Source organism: Ascidia mentula, chromosome 1, assembly GCF_947561715.1.
Source record: "Ascidia mentula chromosome 1, kaAscMent1.1, whole genome shotgun sequence".
Taxonomy (NCBI): Eukaryota; Metazoa; Chordata; class Ascidiacea; order Phlebobranchia; family Ascidiidae; genus Ascidia; species Ascidia mentula.
This window is the reverse complement of record NC_138566.1, coordinates 24,574,151-24,591,819: the sequence shown is the minus strand read 5'-3', so window position 1 is coordinate 24,591,819 and position 17,669 is coordinate 24,574,151. Positions and strand designations below refer to the sequence as shown.

The 17,669-nt window shown below is 38.0% G+C and overlaps 2 protein-coding genes and 1 pseudogene across 4 annotated transcripts in view; all 3 read right to left on the bottom strand.

Moving 5' to 3' along the window:
* The window catches only part of LOC145892479 (protein NLRC5-like), a 63,439-nt gene that overhangs the window by 5,179 nt on the left and 40,591 nt on the right, over positions 1-17,669 (bottom strand). Inside the window, exons 2-6 of one of the 3 annotated variants that reach the window (XM_082982010.1) lie at positions 3,252-3,525; positions 3,067-3,188; positions 2,818-2,997; positions 2,560-2,716; positions 557-2,211 (exon numbers count right to left, since the gene is read on the bottom strand). In XM_082982010.1, coding sequence (XP_082838136.1) covers positions 557-2,211; positions 2,560-2,716; positions 2,818-2,997; positions 3,067-3,188; positions 3,252-3,273 — 2,136 coding nt within the window. In that variant the 5' untranslated portion in view covers positions 3,274-3,525. Of the gene's footprint in view, positions 1-556; positions 2,212-2,559; positions 2,717-2,817; positions 2,998-3,066; positions 3,197-3,251; positions 4,111-17,669 lie in introns of those variants that run through there. The other 2 variants (XM_082982011.1, XM_082982012.1) reach the window with 2 other exon arrangements.
* On the bottom strand, positions 6,855-11,560 carry LOC145890366 (NACHT, LRR and PYD domains-containing protein 12-like). The gene is made up of 9 exons (XM_082981360.1): positions 11,381-11,560; positions 10,919-11,057; positions 9,162-10,819; positions 8,809-8,970; positions 8,443-8,604; positions 7,803-7,964; positions 7,514-7,675; positions 7,250-7,411; positions 6,855-7,028 (listed from the first exon to the last, which is right to left on the bottom strand). Exons 1-9 carry the CDS (start codon positions 11,558-11,560, stop codon positions 6,855-6,857), a joined length of 2,961 nt encoding a protein of 986 aa, XP_082837486.1.
* LOC145887947 (U2 spliceosomal RNA) lies at positions 13,025-13,145 on the bottom strand (annotated as a pseudogene).

The following is a 17,669-nucleotide window of genomic DNA, read 5'->3' as shown; positions in this document are numbered from 1 at the left end:
ATTACACAGTCTGCTGAAATACTAACTAACATGTTATTCTAGGTTCAAGAAAACAACAACAAAAAACTTAATAACAATATATATCTTTTTGTGATTTAGGTACAATAAAGATTAGCCACTTAGGTTGTTTCACAAGACTGCATTATAGTGAAAGGCATACCATTTCTGCAGGTAGGATCTTGTTTGAAACATATATTGCTCTTAGTGAGGGATGATACATACTATTTTTAACCTAGGTTTCATTACAAAATGTCAAATTTCGAGTAACTATACTAACCAACCAGTACTTAAGAGAAATATATATATGGTATGTGAGTGTGTCTATATACAGGTCAAGGCCTCTCAAACTTTTTTACTCTGCAACTTCACTTGGAAAGAAATTTGTAAACAAACCCTCCAATGATCTTGCATTTTATCAACAAGCAGAATAAAAAATTAGTTAACCTTTCAAAACCATGTTTGTTATGACCAATAGTAGAACACCTCAGATAGGTAATGTTTCAGAGATGCTTATTATGCTGGTGTGACAAAACTCAAAAGTAAATTAAACTTATACCGGCATGCTTCTCCTTTGAATCACAAAAGAGAGATTTTTTATGTCTGCTGCAAGAAGAGATGAATTTTGCAAATCGATTCTATCAGGAAGTGAGGAAGACACGGCACAAGTTATCTCCTCATCATGGGCTTCATGTGCCCAGCTGCAACATCGAAGTATCGCTTGGTTGGTTGGTTCCTTCATACATGACAATACAAGTTTCTTCAGCAGATTCTTCTTAGCTTTCCAACTTTCATGTAAACATCCAGGAACTACGGCTTCAATATCGTTGAAAACTGAAGAATCACAAATTCCGAACGCGAACTTGGCAACAACCTCCCATCCGTCCTCGGTAAGTCGGGTGTATTGTTTCTTAAATTCTTCTAAAGGCATGATGGTCATCAGGTAAACACCAGCGAAAAATTCTTGCCAAATGAGACTTGAAAAAAATCTACGTTTGTGTCCATCCAGTATTTTTAACTTCAAGTCTCCCTGCTGTGTAATTGAGGTATTCAGGAAAGCATCAACTGTTGAGTCATTTAATTTTAGAGATTTGAAATCCTCTACTTTAAATAAAACTTTCTTGTTCCGAAATCCGTCCCAAGCCAGTTTTGACAGTTCGTTCAACTGGGGTTTTTGATGCCCAATGTGTTCAGTCTGTGAGTATAGAACACAAGTAGATGCCAGAACCCGGGTAACCGAAACAACCTGAATATCATCAATATCATGACTCTTCAGATAGTTGACAGTCAGTATGAAATTGACAGGAATATAGCAATAAGAAAATAAATTTTTGTTTTGCTTCAGTATTGTTCGAACGCGATTGTACTTTGCCCCACAAATCTGTTTCCCAAGTTCCCTTTGTGAATTTGGAGTAAGGCCAAGTAACTGTACAATAAACCTTGGTCGATGTGAAGGATGGAGTTCGTAGAAAGCAGCTGGCCGTGAAGTAAATATCTTACGGGAACGTGGAAGCAAATTTCCATTTAACAAATGCTTGAGATAACATTCTGCTTTATTCATAGGATCCAACAGGGGAGTGAGAACTTTACTTGAAAAGGAATTAAAACTGGCTACATTAACTCCGTCGAAAAACAAGAAAACATCTGGATCATTTTTAATGGCTTGCATTATGCCTTGAGCTACCTCTGGAGTGTATTCCCTACTTAGCAACATGGCATGAAGGAAAAACTGAAGAAAAGTCATGTTTTTTTCAAAATTAATATTTTCGATTACAATGTAGAAGATGAAAGATATTTTCCCAAACAACTTTCTATGCAACGCTTGTAAAGCCCATGTTGTGCATGCGGCTGTTTTACCAACACCCGCTTGACCAACAACGCCAACAATATTTCCATGCTTTTCCACATACTGTAGTTTTGCTTGCACTTGTTCGGGCTTAAATTTCTGTTCGGTTTCTACTTGTGCTGTTTGCTTTGCACAAGTAAACATTTCTTCAGGGCTGATGTCACCGGATGGTCGATCGTAAACTTTAGCCAACTGCTCCCTACGATGGCAATGTCCTTCTGCTTGAAACTCGTCATTTATTTGTTGTGGTTTGCTGATTATGGATAGTTTAACTGGTGTTATGTTTCGTTGTGTAATTTCTGCAAGTGATGATTCTTCACTGGCGATGGATTCCACTTTATCTTTTAAAACCAACTTTAGTTCCTTACCTGCACAATTTTTTTTAATAAATAAAAATAACAGTAAATATTATTATGTAACACCTTAATTATAGTTAAAGTAATGATTTGTCTTTTAATCAATATTGTCATTTGTCAACAATAAAATAGTCTGGTTGGACAGCATGCACATCATTAAACTAAGTTCAATTCAAAGAATTTTAAGTTCAACAGCAAAGAAACTGTATCTTGGGAATGTGTAAACACGAATGAAATGACCCACAAAAAATGTTTTTATATCCAGTCCAGTTTTCAACTATGATAAGCAGCACATTTCAAGTTTTCAAAAGACCATTTTCAAACTGTCTCCTTATTTATAACAATCTAGTATGTATTTACATTTTTCCTCTATGATGGATTGTAAGTTGGGTTGTTGTGGTGTTTTATGTTGAACATCGTTGGCCTGTTGTTTCATCATCATAACTGGTCTGGTTTTGACTGGTCCAGTTGTGTAGATGGGTTGGTCGCCACGAATAACGCCTTCTCCTTGGATACTCTGTACACATGTTGTGGTTTGGTTTAAAATAACTGGCTTAAAAAAATTGTTGTGTTAAACACCTGCCAACAATGCAAAAGTGTTTTCCCAAAAATGCTTACCCGTTTCAGTCCTGATGTCCCTGGAACATCAACTATGTTATATTGGCTGGTCGTTGGTAGAACATCCAACATTGGATGGAAGTCATCCACATGTTCCAATACAGTTCGATTCTTTAAATCTACATTACTGGACATCTGACTAGAGCTTTTTGGGGATGAGTCATCCATGGTTTGTGATAACTATGAAAATCATATAGGTGAATATAGAATAATGAACTCAAAATACTATCACCAAAAATTACAACTTACAAATGAGTCATGTTTTGCAGATGCTTCTGAAATGTCAGTTTTTGTTTGAAGGCTGGTCTTTGCAATTCGTGGTTGCTGGATTTCTTCTGTACATTTAGGTTCATTTTGATCCACATCCTCATCTGTATCACTATATAAGTTATCCATGGTTTGAAGACTATAAAAATCATACATGGTAACTTTACCCATTGGTGTAGAGTTTTGCATATCAACGGGGTGCAGCGAGTACAAAATGCTAACTTAAGAAGATCGTTTGAATGCACATGGAAAGTTCCATTATTTGAACCGGAGAGAAACAAAGCAATCGAAGGGTTGTAAAAAGAAGGACGACCCAAGGACTAATGGTCAATGAACAGTTAACTGATAATGTTTGTAAATCATACTAGTAACGAAATCAAATCATGTGAGAAAGCAACCGTTGCTATACATTTTAAAATGAGATGCGGGACAAGACGCTACCTAAAAAATGCCTTAACCCAACAACCCAATGGAGGAAGATTCCGGATATTAATGACGAAACTGGCTGTTGTGTGGCCATTGTACATATGTCCATCGTCCATGAATGCAAACGTTGCTTTGTAACAGAAAATTACGTTACAATTGCCAAGATTATTGAGTCAAAAAATGTGTGACACAATAACATGAAACTGCTGAATAAACAGTTATCAGGTCTAACAATTGTACACTAGACTAAAAGTTTTCTTGTGAAAAATATTTATGCAAACTTTTGGCGGTCTAGTTTGAAAGACCCAATGAGTCACATTTTGTCTGTGGAATTTACTTATTGTGTGCCTCATGGCAACAATTTTCAAAAAAAAAATTTTGTTTTCATTGCAACATTTGCCTTGTTCCTTGTAAGACTGGTATCCTCCAATTCCCCACCAATTATTATACTCTAGAGGCTAGACCCCTTACTAGACTGATAAATACACTTGCTATAATTTTTAATGTGCAAAACTTCCTAAACTGTTTATCATGGACGATATACAGGCGTCCTTGCGAGTATTTTTAGACAATTAGGTTAGGATCACTATAGCCCTAACACCACCGTCATTTCGGAGAAATGGAAATTGGTTAAGACCCGAAACCACTCCGATCACGGGCGTCATGCATGATTAAACAGCATGTAAAACAGCTCTTTGGACAACGCTTATCAGCTTTTTTTGATTGATTTTGAGGTTACAACAACACTGCCATACGAAAAAATGCGAACCGATCCACATAGTCGTGACATGTAATAAAACACCTAAAATGTTTAAATTAGGAATGCTTCGAATAGCGTTTTCCCTGGCGTTGATTTTGACTATAAAATACTTTAGAATTCTATGTTTTGACACAAAAATTCAAGTGTAAGGTGCGGTCGTCATAAGTAGGTCACTTACTCCAAATGAAATTAGTGTGTTTAATTTGCTTAGCGTGTAAGGGTAGATAATGTGAAACGTACCAGAACAGGGGAAGAAACGAACCACCAGTTATATAGCCTATATAGGCCGTGGCCTGCATACCTACAAGGACGCCATGTAGTGCTTAATTCTAAGATTTATTTTAACAAGCAGTGTCTTACAAAATAAAATGTGTTTGTTTCTAAGGATTGCTGGACTGCTTACTTTTTCTTAGTTTTTGCCTCCAAGCTTATTTTATTGTTCTGCAGTGTTAAAGCGTGTTCTTATGATAATTGCGTGTATCTGACACCAATCAGCTATAGAGTAGTCTTGTGGATCGAAAATGCCGAACATGTCTGTAGTTTTAAACTAGTATTGGAGGAAAAACAACGCAAATGGAGAAAGATCGTGTCTAGATATGGGAGGAAATATATCCTTTCATCAGGACACATCATCTGTCTCTAATTTTGAAGATAATTTCCCAGAAATCTCTCATGACAATATTGACATCAACAATCTGTCCTATTTCTACACCGAAATAAACAATATACTGCCGTAAGATCCGTTATTGTCTCAGGCTTAGTGCTGCTCTCCCTGTGTACTTCCGTCAACACTTGTCATTTATCATCAACCAGACCTACGATGATCAACAACCGAAACAATCAGCTGATCCCGACAACTTTCAAATTACACTATCACACTTAAGCAGTCCGTGGGGCGACCAGTCTTTTGCTTTGGCCGCATCGGGATTTGAACCCAGGATATCCTGGGCACGAATCCCGATCAGGTTTTCTTCTAGGTATATGGGTCAGGCGTTTGACCGATGCTGCCAATCGCCACCCCATGAAAATGCTTCGCTCAAACCAACGCCGTGACAAAAGCAACTGAACATTAAGTTGAATAAAATATTAAAAGTTTTGGCACCGTCAGGATTAGGAAACAAAAAAATACTAAAATCAATGTATGACACATTTTTGCTGTGTTGCATTAGAACTTTGCTGTAGTTACACGTGGAACAACGCTTATATTGTATGTACTTGAATCGTGATATGCATATTTGTGCCTCCTGTTTATAGCTCACTTCTGAATTGCAGTACATTGTAAACATAGACAGTTTTATGATACAATAAAATAAAAATTGCATTTAAATTTGAGGCATATAAGATGGATGTAAAAAATGCCAATGTTTACTACATAGTTGGTTGAATCGTGGTAACTAACCATAAAACTTTCTTGGGAGTTTTATTCTCATTATGCCTATTATAGTAGGAAGGTGACGTTAAAACATCCTGAATAAATTTCGCCTTAATTAATTATTATTTGAGTTGGGCACGTAAGTGTTACTATTAGAAGAAACATGGAGTACTGTCTGGTGTCCACTGGTGTCTTGAAAACCACCAACGCAAACTGCGTCATCTCGCGGGAATAATAAAAAACATTGCTGCCGTTGTGTGGCGTCGTTGCACAATATATATTTAATATTACATAATCCACTGGCAAGGTGGTTGTTGTCGTCGACCGACAACATCAATCAATAACAAAAATCATGAAAACCGTAATCAGAAAAGCATTAATTCCAAACACCACTTACCCGTGTTAAGGAATTGCTCTGGGTAACTCTTGTGGAATTAAAGTAAACGTCGTACTGTCGAAAGCACACAAACAACAACCCAAAACCAATCCACAAAACCTTTGTGATTGTTTTCGGTTTTAAAAAGTTCAAAAACAAAACAAATGTCTACAGAGCAGGCGGAAAAGCTTACAATGATTAACTTTTAATTATAAATAACAATTTTGGCAACGTTTAATAATCACAGTTAGACAAATAGGTAATTTAACTCAATACCAAAACCTCATTTATATGACTATACATGTATTATGGCATTATAACTCAAGTCGCGTTAAAGTGCGCCGCGGAGTTTTGAAAAGTTTATAAGTGACGTCAGTGAGCATTGGTGTGGAAGATAGAAGAAAAACTAAAGTCCCTTTTACTTTTTCCTTCTCTCTTATCTGGGCCTGTGCTATGTTTCAAGCATAAAAGCAAATAAGTAATTAAGGTTACACCGCAAGCAAAAACCAGATTTTATTTACAAATGTTCTATAGTGTATCTGTTCACTCATTATTTGCATGCAAAAACAACAGAACGAAAAAGTGTGCTTCAATAGACGAACTGATATACGGTCAGTAATGATGCTGTTACCATATACCAGATGAAGGTAAATATTGCAGTGTTATTCACACACTGTACATTGCGGCTCTTTACATATTAGATAAACACAAAGTCGCTGTGCTGGCATGCTAGTGCGTTCATATCATTGCCAAGGCACTGGAGGGTAGACTACAACGATGCATAGTATAGTAATACAGACAAGAAGCTGTTTTTCCGAATTATGAGAAATCAATTGTCATTTGTAAAAGCAAACTCTTTTTCCCGGATACTTTTCCCGGAGCACGTTCATCCCAGGAAGAGTAAATCCACAGCCAGCCAACGTCAGTTTTTCAACGTTGGGTAGCCAAGTAGTCAAACATTCCGCACTTTCGTTCCTCAGTAGGTTTTCGGATAAATCAATTTCTTTCATCTTAACAATAAAGTTTGTTTACATTAAGTCTGTTCAGCAGAGGATCACGCACGCCTAGGACAACGTCATGCATCATCAAATTGCAAAATCGTCACTAAATAATGTACAGCTGGTCTAACACGTTAGAAACATTAATTTGTGCCTCATTGAAACCCAAACATGTTGCTTAACGTCAAGATGGAAAGACTGAAACAACAATAAAAGAAACGTGTTAACCCTACCGGGGTTTTTAGAAGACTGATGGGTTTGGAAATTTCCTCAAGGCCTTGATATGTTATGCCACACTTGGCAAGACCAATTTTCTTTGTGTTTTTAAAGGAGCGACTGATACTGGCACCACCAATATCCTCTATCCTATTGTTAGAAAGGTTGAGTTTCTTCAGCTGTAAAAAAGTAATTAATCACTGTGAGTAAATGTAAACATTTTGTGTGTACAAAGATAGCATGTTGAAAAAATATAATTATTTGTAAACAACGATGCTTACTGGATTTTCCAATTTTTCGACCGCTTTCGATATATCCTCTGCACCTCGGCAAGTGATGCCGCATCCATCTAAATCCAAGTCTTTGATGTTGAAGATGCAGCGGCTGATGAAGGTGGCACCAAAATCACCTAATTTGTTTCCAGAGAGACTGAGCTTCTTCATCTGTGTAAATATTAAGATTATCTTTGGTTCCACGACTGCATATATACTGTAGCAACCACCATACTTATAATATGCATCTTACTTTTTAAGCATCTATAGTATAACATTTTGTACAACAGACTCTTACAGCCATTTTTGCTCCTTTTATCCCGTTAGACAGTTCATTGATACCGAGGCCACCCACTTTGCACTTACTGAGATCCAATTCATCAACATTTTGGATGCATTTACCCAACGATGCCACTCCACGATCTCCAAGTTTGTTTTGCGAATGATCGACCTTCTTAATCTGTACAAATGTGAAAATTGGACGTTTGGTCGGCAAAGTCATCTAAAGAGTCACACCAATCTGCACTGATGAGACGTTATAGGTAGAAACAGCGGCCATCTGTATGCAGCTCACAGAAGTGTACAAATGTGTTCTATGTTTAGATGCAAAAATACATGGAGCGTATCATTACAATGACCAAAGCCAAAGCTAATAGTCTGCTGGCAAGCACAGACGCGTTGTGGTTGAAACGTTTGCTTCGATGCTTACCAGCAGAATATTAGCCTTGGTGTTCTCAATTCTAAACTACAGAGCCAGATTTGTAAGAAGCATATTTAGCTTTGAAACAAAGAATTTTCACTGGTACATTTTAGTACTTGTAATAAACGGTGCTATGCTGACGATACAAAACAATCTGTCGGCGTTTTACCCAATGTACTATTTACATTCGCAAAAGTTTTAAAAACATGTCTTATCACTCTTTTATACCAGCAAGTACCTGTTTATCATGCTCAGCAATTTTCTTTGACAACACCTCCGCACCAACATGTGTCAGGTCGCATCCACTGAGGTTCACTTGTTCAATGTTGTAAATGCAATTCCCCACATAAAGTGCGCCTCTGTCTCCTATCCCATTGTTAGAGAGGTCGAGCTTATTCAACTAAATGATAAGCAATAAATTGTAGCTAGAACCTCATGTGCGGATAAAGAAACGACTAAATCACAAACAGCCCGGGTAATTGCTATGGATTTTATGACATTTTCACTCAAACCCAGGTACCCCAAAAGGTACCTGTAGTGAACATAATTACCTCAGTGGACTTTTTGTTTTTCGTAACTACAGTAAGAACTTTTGATGACTTACAGGACTTTTAAGGAGACAAATATGCTCGGAGATTTCTTTAAAACTCTCGGCTTGTAGTTGGCAACTGGCTAGGCACACTTCTTCGCATGCATGAATGCAGGAAGCAATACATGTTGCCCCGAAATACTCTATCTTGCTCGAGGAAAGATCTAAAATCCTCAGCTAAGGAAAACATAGGTTTTAAAACAAGCAAAAATGACCGCAAATCTTTTTGCGGGAGAGTTACTGTGTGTGTGTTTAAAATTATTGGGATACTAAACTTTATTAAAGGTGAAGTTGAACTTTTAATTCTAACAAAAAGCAATGAATTCATATAAATGAAAGAAAAAAGAGGATATTCGCTAGCTTCGAACCTGTGCACTTCTGTATGATTGTAAAACGAAGGAAAGGCTTTCAAATTCAGATGGAGACAGAATCAAATGATGAAGTCTGACTTCCCCTTTAAAACTAGAACAAACAGATGAGGAGATTTTAGCATCGTTAGCTTCGTTAGCCCAACTGCAGGCACGTAGTAAAATCGAGTCCTGTGATTCGAGTATTTTTTGTTCAACACAAGTGGAAGCAAGCTTTCTCAGCGATGCAATCTTTTGTTTTAAAACCTCTTTGGGAAATTGCGGAATTAGGCATTCCATAATTTCCCAAACCGAAGGATTGCAAATTCCGAAAGCAAATCTGGCAACAAACTCCCATCTGTTTACTAAGAGCATAGTATGACGAACACCAAATTCCGACAGAGGCATAATCAACATCAGGTAAATTGCAGCAAAGAAATCTTGCCAAATCAAATGGGAAAAGAAAACACGTTTTTGGCCATCTAGTATTTTTAACCTAAGGTTGTGTTTTTTTGCCACCGATGTGGACAGAAACACTTCAGCCGTAGAATCTTCAAATTTTGCAGTTTTTAAAAGGTTCAAGTTAAAGATTACCTTCGCTTCACGTATACCTTCCCAGGCTAATTTTGCCAATGCAACAAAGCCAAGGTTTTCCGAATTTTGGGTTTGAGAGTATTCAAGACATGTGTGTGAAAGCACACGAGTAATCGAAACGAATTGAATATCTCCTTCATAACTCATTAAGTAGTGAAGGGTCAATACAAAAGTAGCTGGTACATAGCAGTATGAAAACAAATTTCGATTTTGAGATAACTTTGCCTGTATCTGCCCATATCTTTCACCACAAATCTGACGACCAAGCTCATCTTGTGATTTTGGAGTGAGGCCATGCATTTGAACAACAAACGTCGGCCTGTATGATGGATGCAGTTTGTAGAATGGAGCAGGTCGCGATGTAAATAACTTCCTGGAATGCGGTAGCAATTTTCCACTCATCAAGTTTTTCAGAAAGACATCCGCAGTATTTTTTGAATGCAATGAGGCAATAGAAACTTTCTTGTCAAACTTCAAGCCTTCCTCGTCTATTCCATCGAAAATGAGAAAAACCTCCACATCCATGCTGATGACATCCAGCAGGTGTTTCAAAAGATTTTTAGGGCACTGCCAATCGGGTAGCATGGTATGAAGAAGAAACTGAAGGAGGTTCATCTGTTTCTTAAAATCGATAAACCTGACCAAAATGTAGAAAAAAAATGAAACTTTCCCAACTAACAGCTCGGTCAATGCTTGCAACGCCAACTGCTTGGTTAGTTCAGTTTTTCCAATTCCAGCCTGGCCAACAATGCCTATGACGTTCCCATGCTTTTGTATGTGCTCTTGTTTACCTTTTTCATTTTTACCTACAAATTTTTTATCTGCCTCCTCCTGCGCTCTCTGTTTTGCTCGAGCAAATAGTTGTTCGGGAATTATGTCACCTTGGGGTTGTCCACAAACTATTTCTAAATCATGTCTGCGATGGCACTCTCTTTCTTCTAGAAACTCGTCATCAATTTGATGCGGTTTGCTGACCATGGAGAGGCTGACAGGTTTTATGGGTCTTTGAGAATAGTCCGAAAGCGACGACAACTCGTTGGCGGTAGACTCGACCTTTCCTTTCAACAGAAGCTTTAACTCCTCACCTGCAAAAAATAGTAAGGTATCGAAAAACAAAATAAGTACCGATAATCGTATCGTTACCTTACCAACTAAGCAACATGGTTAATTTTGTCAAAGCCTACATTTTTGTTGCAATTCTGAGCTTTGTTGATTGGGAGAAGGAGATTGTTGATTATGAAAACGCGGGGAGTTCTCATTGACATACACCGGTGAAGAAGTGTGGATAATTGTATCGCCAAACTGTAGGCCGACCTCTCTTTGCTGTACAGAAACAGTAACATACTTACATGAACATATATTTCCAGTAAAATTAGACTAAAGAAGTTCATTCTGCGAATAAAAAGACTGGCCCATACTGTTGTTAACATTGTCTTGTTTTATACGAAAAACGTTTCGGCATGAACTTATGCCATCATCAGTCTATTGACGAAAGTCTTTTTATTCTCAGAATTATGAGCAAATTCGTTAATAGTGTTCCTGAGAAGTTCATTGTTTTATAAAAGCAGTTTATAAAAGCATTTGCGTTACAGACTGTCCACACGTAGAATATTGTAAGGACAAAATTAACAATAAATTCAACTGACCGATTCGAACTCGACATACGGCCTTGCTACATTATCACTTAGATTGTGGTCAGGAGTCGTTACCATAACATCATTTATCATTTGCTGGAGTTCCTCAATGCCATCTGCGTTAATTGGAACAGCAGTTTCCTCTTGGCCATTCAATCTGTCTCTAAAAGTGGTTCGCGGTGACGCATCCATTTTGCAAGCCGGATGTTTGCAAACACAATTTATTTTAAACCTTTTGCAAAAGACCTTCCTGCAGGAAACAACCCAGATATGGTTGTTCAAAAAAATTAATTAACATATGCAACGGAGCGCAAAAGAAACCAAGACAATTCATGTCACAGCCAAATAGGCGTAAAACGTCTCAGACGATTTCCACAAAGCTTGCTTTAACAATGCAACAATTACAAGTTCGAACTTGCCTGAGCCACCTCAAGGCAAGTCTGTAGCCACCTAAAATGTTGCTACGTGTGTAGAAAACAAACATTGATAGCAAATGCTGGCAGCCATATTACTGCAGCCAATGCCTCTTCAGCTCTAATGGACTTGTTGCTTTGGTGTTGTCTCGCAACAATTCCTGACAAAAGACTCTGGCCAAATAGCGACCGAAAAAGTTACCCGTAAATACCTGTATGCCGCAAAGACTACCCGACTCAACAACGGTACATAATCTCTCCAACAGCGTTTGACTGACCGAAATTTCTGATAACACTCACAATATATGCATAGCTTAGGCGATGATATCGTTAAAAATATTTTTGATGTTGTTGGGATAGTTTAAGATGTCGATTAAATGAAAAGCAATAATTGAGCTAAAGCATTCATAGGTAAACAAAACAGTTTTTTAGAGAAATCGGTTGAATCCGATTCAAAAACGAATTTCGTACTGAATATTAACAAAAATAACTTTAGGCCACATAACGTAATCGTCAAAAATTCCGATGTTTTAACGCAAAAACTCACTTGCAAATGTTTAAAACCTAACTTTAAAGTACAAAGTATGTACGACAAGATGCATAAAGCTAAGGATTACGACCAACCACGCTTTAAACATAATGCAATCGAGACTTTGTTGCTATTGAGATGCTCCCAATATAAATGCCAGGTCCTGCTCGCTTTGCTTCACAAAACATGACGAAGCTTCGCTCCAACCAATGCGACGCCATGACAAAATCAACTGGAAAATCTCCACTGCAGATGTGTACTCTACGTAGCTATTCATATCTTTTCAAATGCACTAATGAAAGGACCGGGCGAATGTTGTTCACAGTCACGAAATTCTTTTCCCATTTCCATTCTTTCTTTTTTTCAATATTTCACCAAATTAACAAGTGTCGCGAAAATATAGAGCTAATGTCGAAATGATATTTTTGTGCACATTACTTGCCAATTAAAGACCACTTGACACGTCAATCAAATAAAAATTAATTGATTCGTAAAGGAACAAGAATTTCTGTAACTTTGTTTTCATAAGTTGAGGCATGATACCACAAATGTTTTTTCAACTTCGGTAAAAAACAATACACCTAGAGTTTTCTTCTAAGTATATGAGTCGGGACCGAAGTTGACAATCGGGCTCCCGCAAGTTACCTTTATTTGCCCGCCCAACTTTTATTTTACTTTTTTAAAGTTTTAGTTTTTTTTATTTCTACATGTGTGGGAATGTGGGCCGTGCCTGGAGGTAGTGCAATACCAGGACAACCCGTGGGCAGATCGAAGCAAGCTCCGGCACCGTATCCCCTGTCCAAAAATCAGGTTGATACAAAGGCATGCAAGCGAAAGCTAATTTTCGGATCACGATGTCACCTAACGGTTATGCAATTAATTGCAAACACCACTTGGTGGTGCTACAGAATTACCGATAGCAATTATGCGACCTTTCGGAAGATGAGACGCCCACAGGTCATGAGAATAAATCTATAAGACCGTAATGCAGGTGTTTTCCAACCGTACGGCCGCGGCACCCTGGGGGTGTCATTTGAAACTTGTTCGCGTTTTTCCTTATATTCTGTGTAATGCAAAAGTTTGTTATATCTATACAATATTTTGACGTTGTTTGGTTTCTAAATGAGTGCCGCGAACTTTTTTTACATTTTGTTTTTACAAAACACAACTACGTAGATAAACAATACACAAAAAATAAAACTGCACGGGCACCGATCAAAGAATAAAGTTTATATAAAGGTAAGTTCTGCGATAACTATCTTGTTTGTTGTTTATAGGAAGATCTGTCTCTGCCAGGTATACTAACAATATATATTGTCATTTTGACATTAGCTCTATATTTTCGCGACACTTGTTAATTTGGTGAAATATTGAAAAAAAGAAAGAATGGAAATGGGAAAAGAATTTCGTGACTGTGAACAACATTCGCCCGGTCCTTTCATTAGTGCATTTGAAAAGATATGAATAGCTACGTAGAGTACACATCTGCAGTGGAGCGTTTCCAGTTGATTTTGTCATGGCGTCGCATTGGTTGGAGCGAAGCTTCGTCATGTTTTGTGAAGCAAAGCGAGCAGGACCTGGCATTTATATTGGGAGCATCTCAATAGCAACAAAGTCTCGATTGTATTATGTTTAAAGCGTGGTTGGTCGTAATCCTTAGCTTTATTTATCTTGTCGTACATACTTTGTACTTTAAAGTTAGGTTTTAAACATTTGCAAGTGAGTTTTTGCGTTAAAACATCGGAATTTTTGACGATTACGTTATGTGGCCTAAAGTTATTTTTGTTAATATTCAGTACGAAATTCGTTTTTGAATCGGATTCAACCGATTTCTCTAAAAAACTGTTTTGTTTACCTATGAATGCTTTAGCACAATTATTGCTTTTCATTTAATCGACATCTTAAACTATCCCAACAACATCAAAAATATTTTTAACGATGTCATCGCCTAAGCTATGCATATATTGTGAGTGTTATCAGAAATTTCGGTCAGTCAAACGCTGTTGGAGGGATTATGTACCGTTGTTGAGTCGGGTAGTCTTGGCGCCATACAGCGGTATTTACGGGTAACTTTTTCGGTCGCTTTTTGGCCAGAGTCTTTTGTGGCATTGTTGCGAGACAACACCAAAGCAACAAGTCCATTAGAGCTGAAGAGGCATTGGCTGCAGTAATATGGCTGCCAGCATTTGCTATCAATGTTTGTTTTCTACACACGTAGCAACATTTTAGGTGGCTACGGAAAAGTCAAGGCAAGTTCGAACTTGTAATTGTTGCATTGTTAAAGCAAGCTTTGTGGAAATCGTCTGAGACGTTCTACGCCTATTTGGCTGAACATGAATTGTCTTGGTTTCTTTTGCGATCCGTTGCATGTGTTAATTAATTTTTTTGAACAACCATATCTGGGTTGTTTCCTGCAGGAAGGTCTTTTGCTAAATGTTTAAAATAAATTGTGTTTGCAAACATCCGGCTTGCAAAATGGATGCGTCACCGCGAACCACTTTTAGAGACAGATTAAATGGCCAAGAGGAAACTGCTGTTCCAATTAACGCAGATGGCATTGAGGAACTCCAGCAAATGATAAATGATGTTATGGTAACGACTCCTGACCACAATCTAAGTGATAATGTAGCAAGGCCGTCTGTCGATTTCGAATCGGTCAGTATAATTTATTGTTAATTTTGTTCTTACAATACTCTACGTGTGGACAGTCTGTAACCCAAATGCTTTTATAAACTGCTTTTATAAAACAATGAACTTCTATAGACTGATGATGGCATAAGTTCATGCCGAAACGTTTTTCGTATAAAACAAGACAATGTCAACAACAGTATGGGCCAGTCTTTTTATTCGCAGAATGAACTTCTTTAGTCTAATTTTACTGGAAATATATGTTCATGTAAGTATGTTACTGTTTCTGTACAGCAAAGAGAGGTCGGCCTACAGTTTGGCGATACAATTATCAACACTTCTTCACCGGTGTATGTCAATGAGAACTCCCCGCGTTTTCATAATCCACAATGTCCTTCTCCCAATCAACAAAGCTCAGAATTGCAACAAAAATGTAAGCTTTGACAAAATTAACCATGTTGGTTAGTTGGTAAGGTAACGATACGATTATCGGTACTTATTTTGTTTTTCGATACCTTACTATTTTTTGCAGGTGAGGAGTTAAAGCTTCTGTTGAAAGGAAAGGTCGAGTCTACCGCCAACGAGTTGTCGTCGCTTTCAGACTATTCTCAAAGACCCATAAAACCTGTCAGCCTCTCCATGGTCAGCAAACCGCATCAAATTGATGACGAGTTTCTAGAAGAAAGAGAGTGCCATCGCAGACATGATTTAGAAATAGTTTGTGGACAACCCCAAGGTGACATAATCCCCGAACAACTATTTGCTCGAGCAAAACAGAGAGCGCAGGAGGAGGCAGATAAAAAAATTGTAGGTAAAAATGAAAAAGGTAAACCAGAGCACATACAAAAGCATGGGAACGTCATAGGCATTGTTGGCCAGGCTGGAATTGGAAAAACTTAACTAACCAAGCAGTTGGCGTTGCAAGCATTGGCCGAGCAGTTAGTTGGGAAAGTTTCATTTTTTTTCTACATTTTGGTCAGGTTTATCGATTTTAAGAAACAGATGAACCTCCTTCAGTTTCTTCTTCATACCATGCTACCCGATTGGCAGTGCCCTAAAAATCTTTTGAAACACCTGCTGGATGTCATCAGCATGGATGTGGAGGTTTTTCTCATTTTCGATGGAATAGATGAGGAAGGCTTGAAGTTTGACAAGAAAGTTTCTATTGCCTCATTGCATTCAAAAAATACTGCGGATGTCTTTCTGAAAAACTTGATGAGTGGAAAATTGTTACCGCATTCCAGGAAGTTATTTACATCGCGACCTGCTCCATTCTACAAACTACATCCATCATACAGGCCGACGTTTATTGTTCAAATGCATGGCCTCACTCCAAAATCACAAGATGAGCTTGGTCGTCAGATTTGTGGTGAAAGCCTGATCGGGATTTCGTGCCCAGGATGTCCTGGGTTCAAATCCCGATGCGGCCAAAGCAAAAGACTGGTCGCCCCACGGACTGCTTAAGTGTGAAAGTGTAATTTGAAAGTTGTCGGGATCAGCTGATTGTTTCGGTTGTTGATCATCGTAGGTCTGGTTGATGATAAATGACAAGTGTTGACGGAAGTACACAGGGAGAGCAGCACTAAGCCTGAGACAATAACGGATCTTACGGCAGTATATTGTTTATTTCGGTGTAGAAATAGGACAGATTGTTGATGTCAATATTGTCATGAGAGATTTCTAGGAAATTATCTTCAAAATTAGAGACAGGTGATGTGTCCTGATGAAAGGATATATTTCCTCCCATATCTAGACACGATCTTTCTCAATTTGCGTTGTTTTTCCTCCAATACTAGTTAAAAACTACAGACATGTCGGCATTTTCGATCCACAAGACTACTCTATAGCTGATTGGTGTCAGATACACGGGGATATAGACGCAATTATCATAAGAACACGCTTTAACACTGCAGAACAATAAAATAAGCTTGGAGGCAAAAACTAAGAAAAAGTAAGCACGCCAGTCCAGCAATCCTTAGAAACAAACACATTTTATTTTCTAAGACACTGCTTGTTAAAATAAACACAAATCTTAGAATTAAGCACTATATGGCGTCCTTGTAGGTATGCAGGCCACGGCCTATATAGGCTATATAACTGGTGGTTCGTTTCTTCCCCTGTTCTGGTACGTTTCACATTATCTACCCTTACACGCTAAGCAAATTAAACACACTGATTTCATTTGGAGTAATTGACCTACTTATGACGACCGCACCTTACACTTGGATTTTTGTGTCAAAACATAGAATTCTAAAGTATTTTATAGTCAAAATCAACGCCAGGGAAAACGCTATTCGAAGCATTCCTAATTTAAACATTTTAGGTGTTTTATTACATGTCATGACTATGTGGATCGGTTCGCATTTTTTCGTATGGCAGTGTTGTTGTAACCTCAAAATCAATAGGCGTTGTCCAAAAGAGCTGTTTTACATGCTGTTTAATCATGCATGACGCCCGTGATCGGAGTGGTTTCGGGTCTTAACCAATTTCCATTTCTCCGAAAAGACGGGTAACACTAATTTACGGAATAAGGAACCTAAGGAATTTAAGGAAACTCACACTAATTTAAGGAGCTAAGGAACTAAGGAACCTAAGGAAATTCACAGACACTAATTTACGGTGCTAAGGAACGGAAATAGTCTAAGGAAAATACATGCTGCTTACGGAACTGGCCCAGACCGTCTAAGGAAAATACATACTGCTTACGGAACTGGCCAAGGACGTCTAAGGA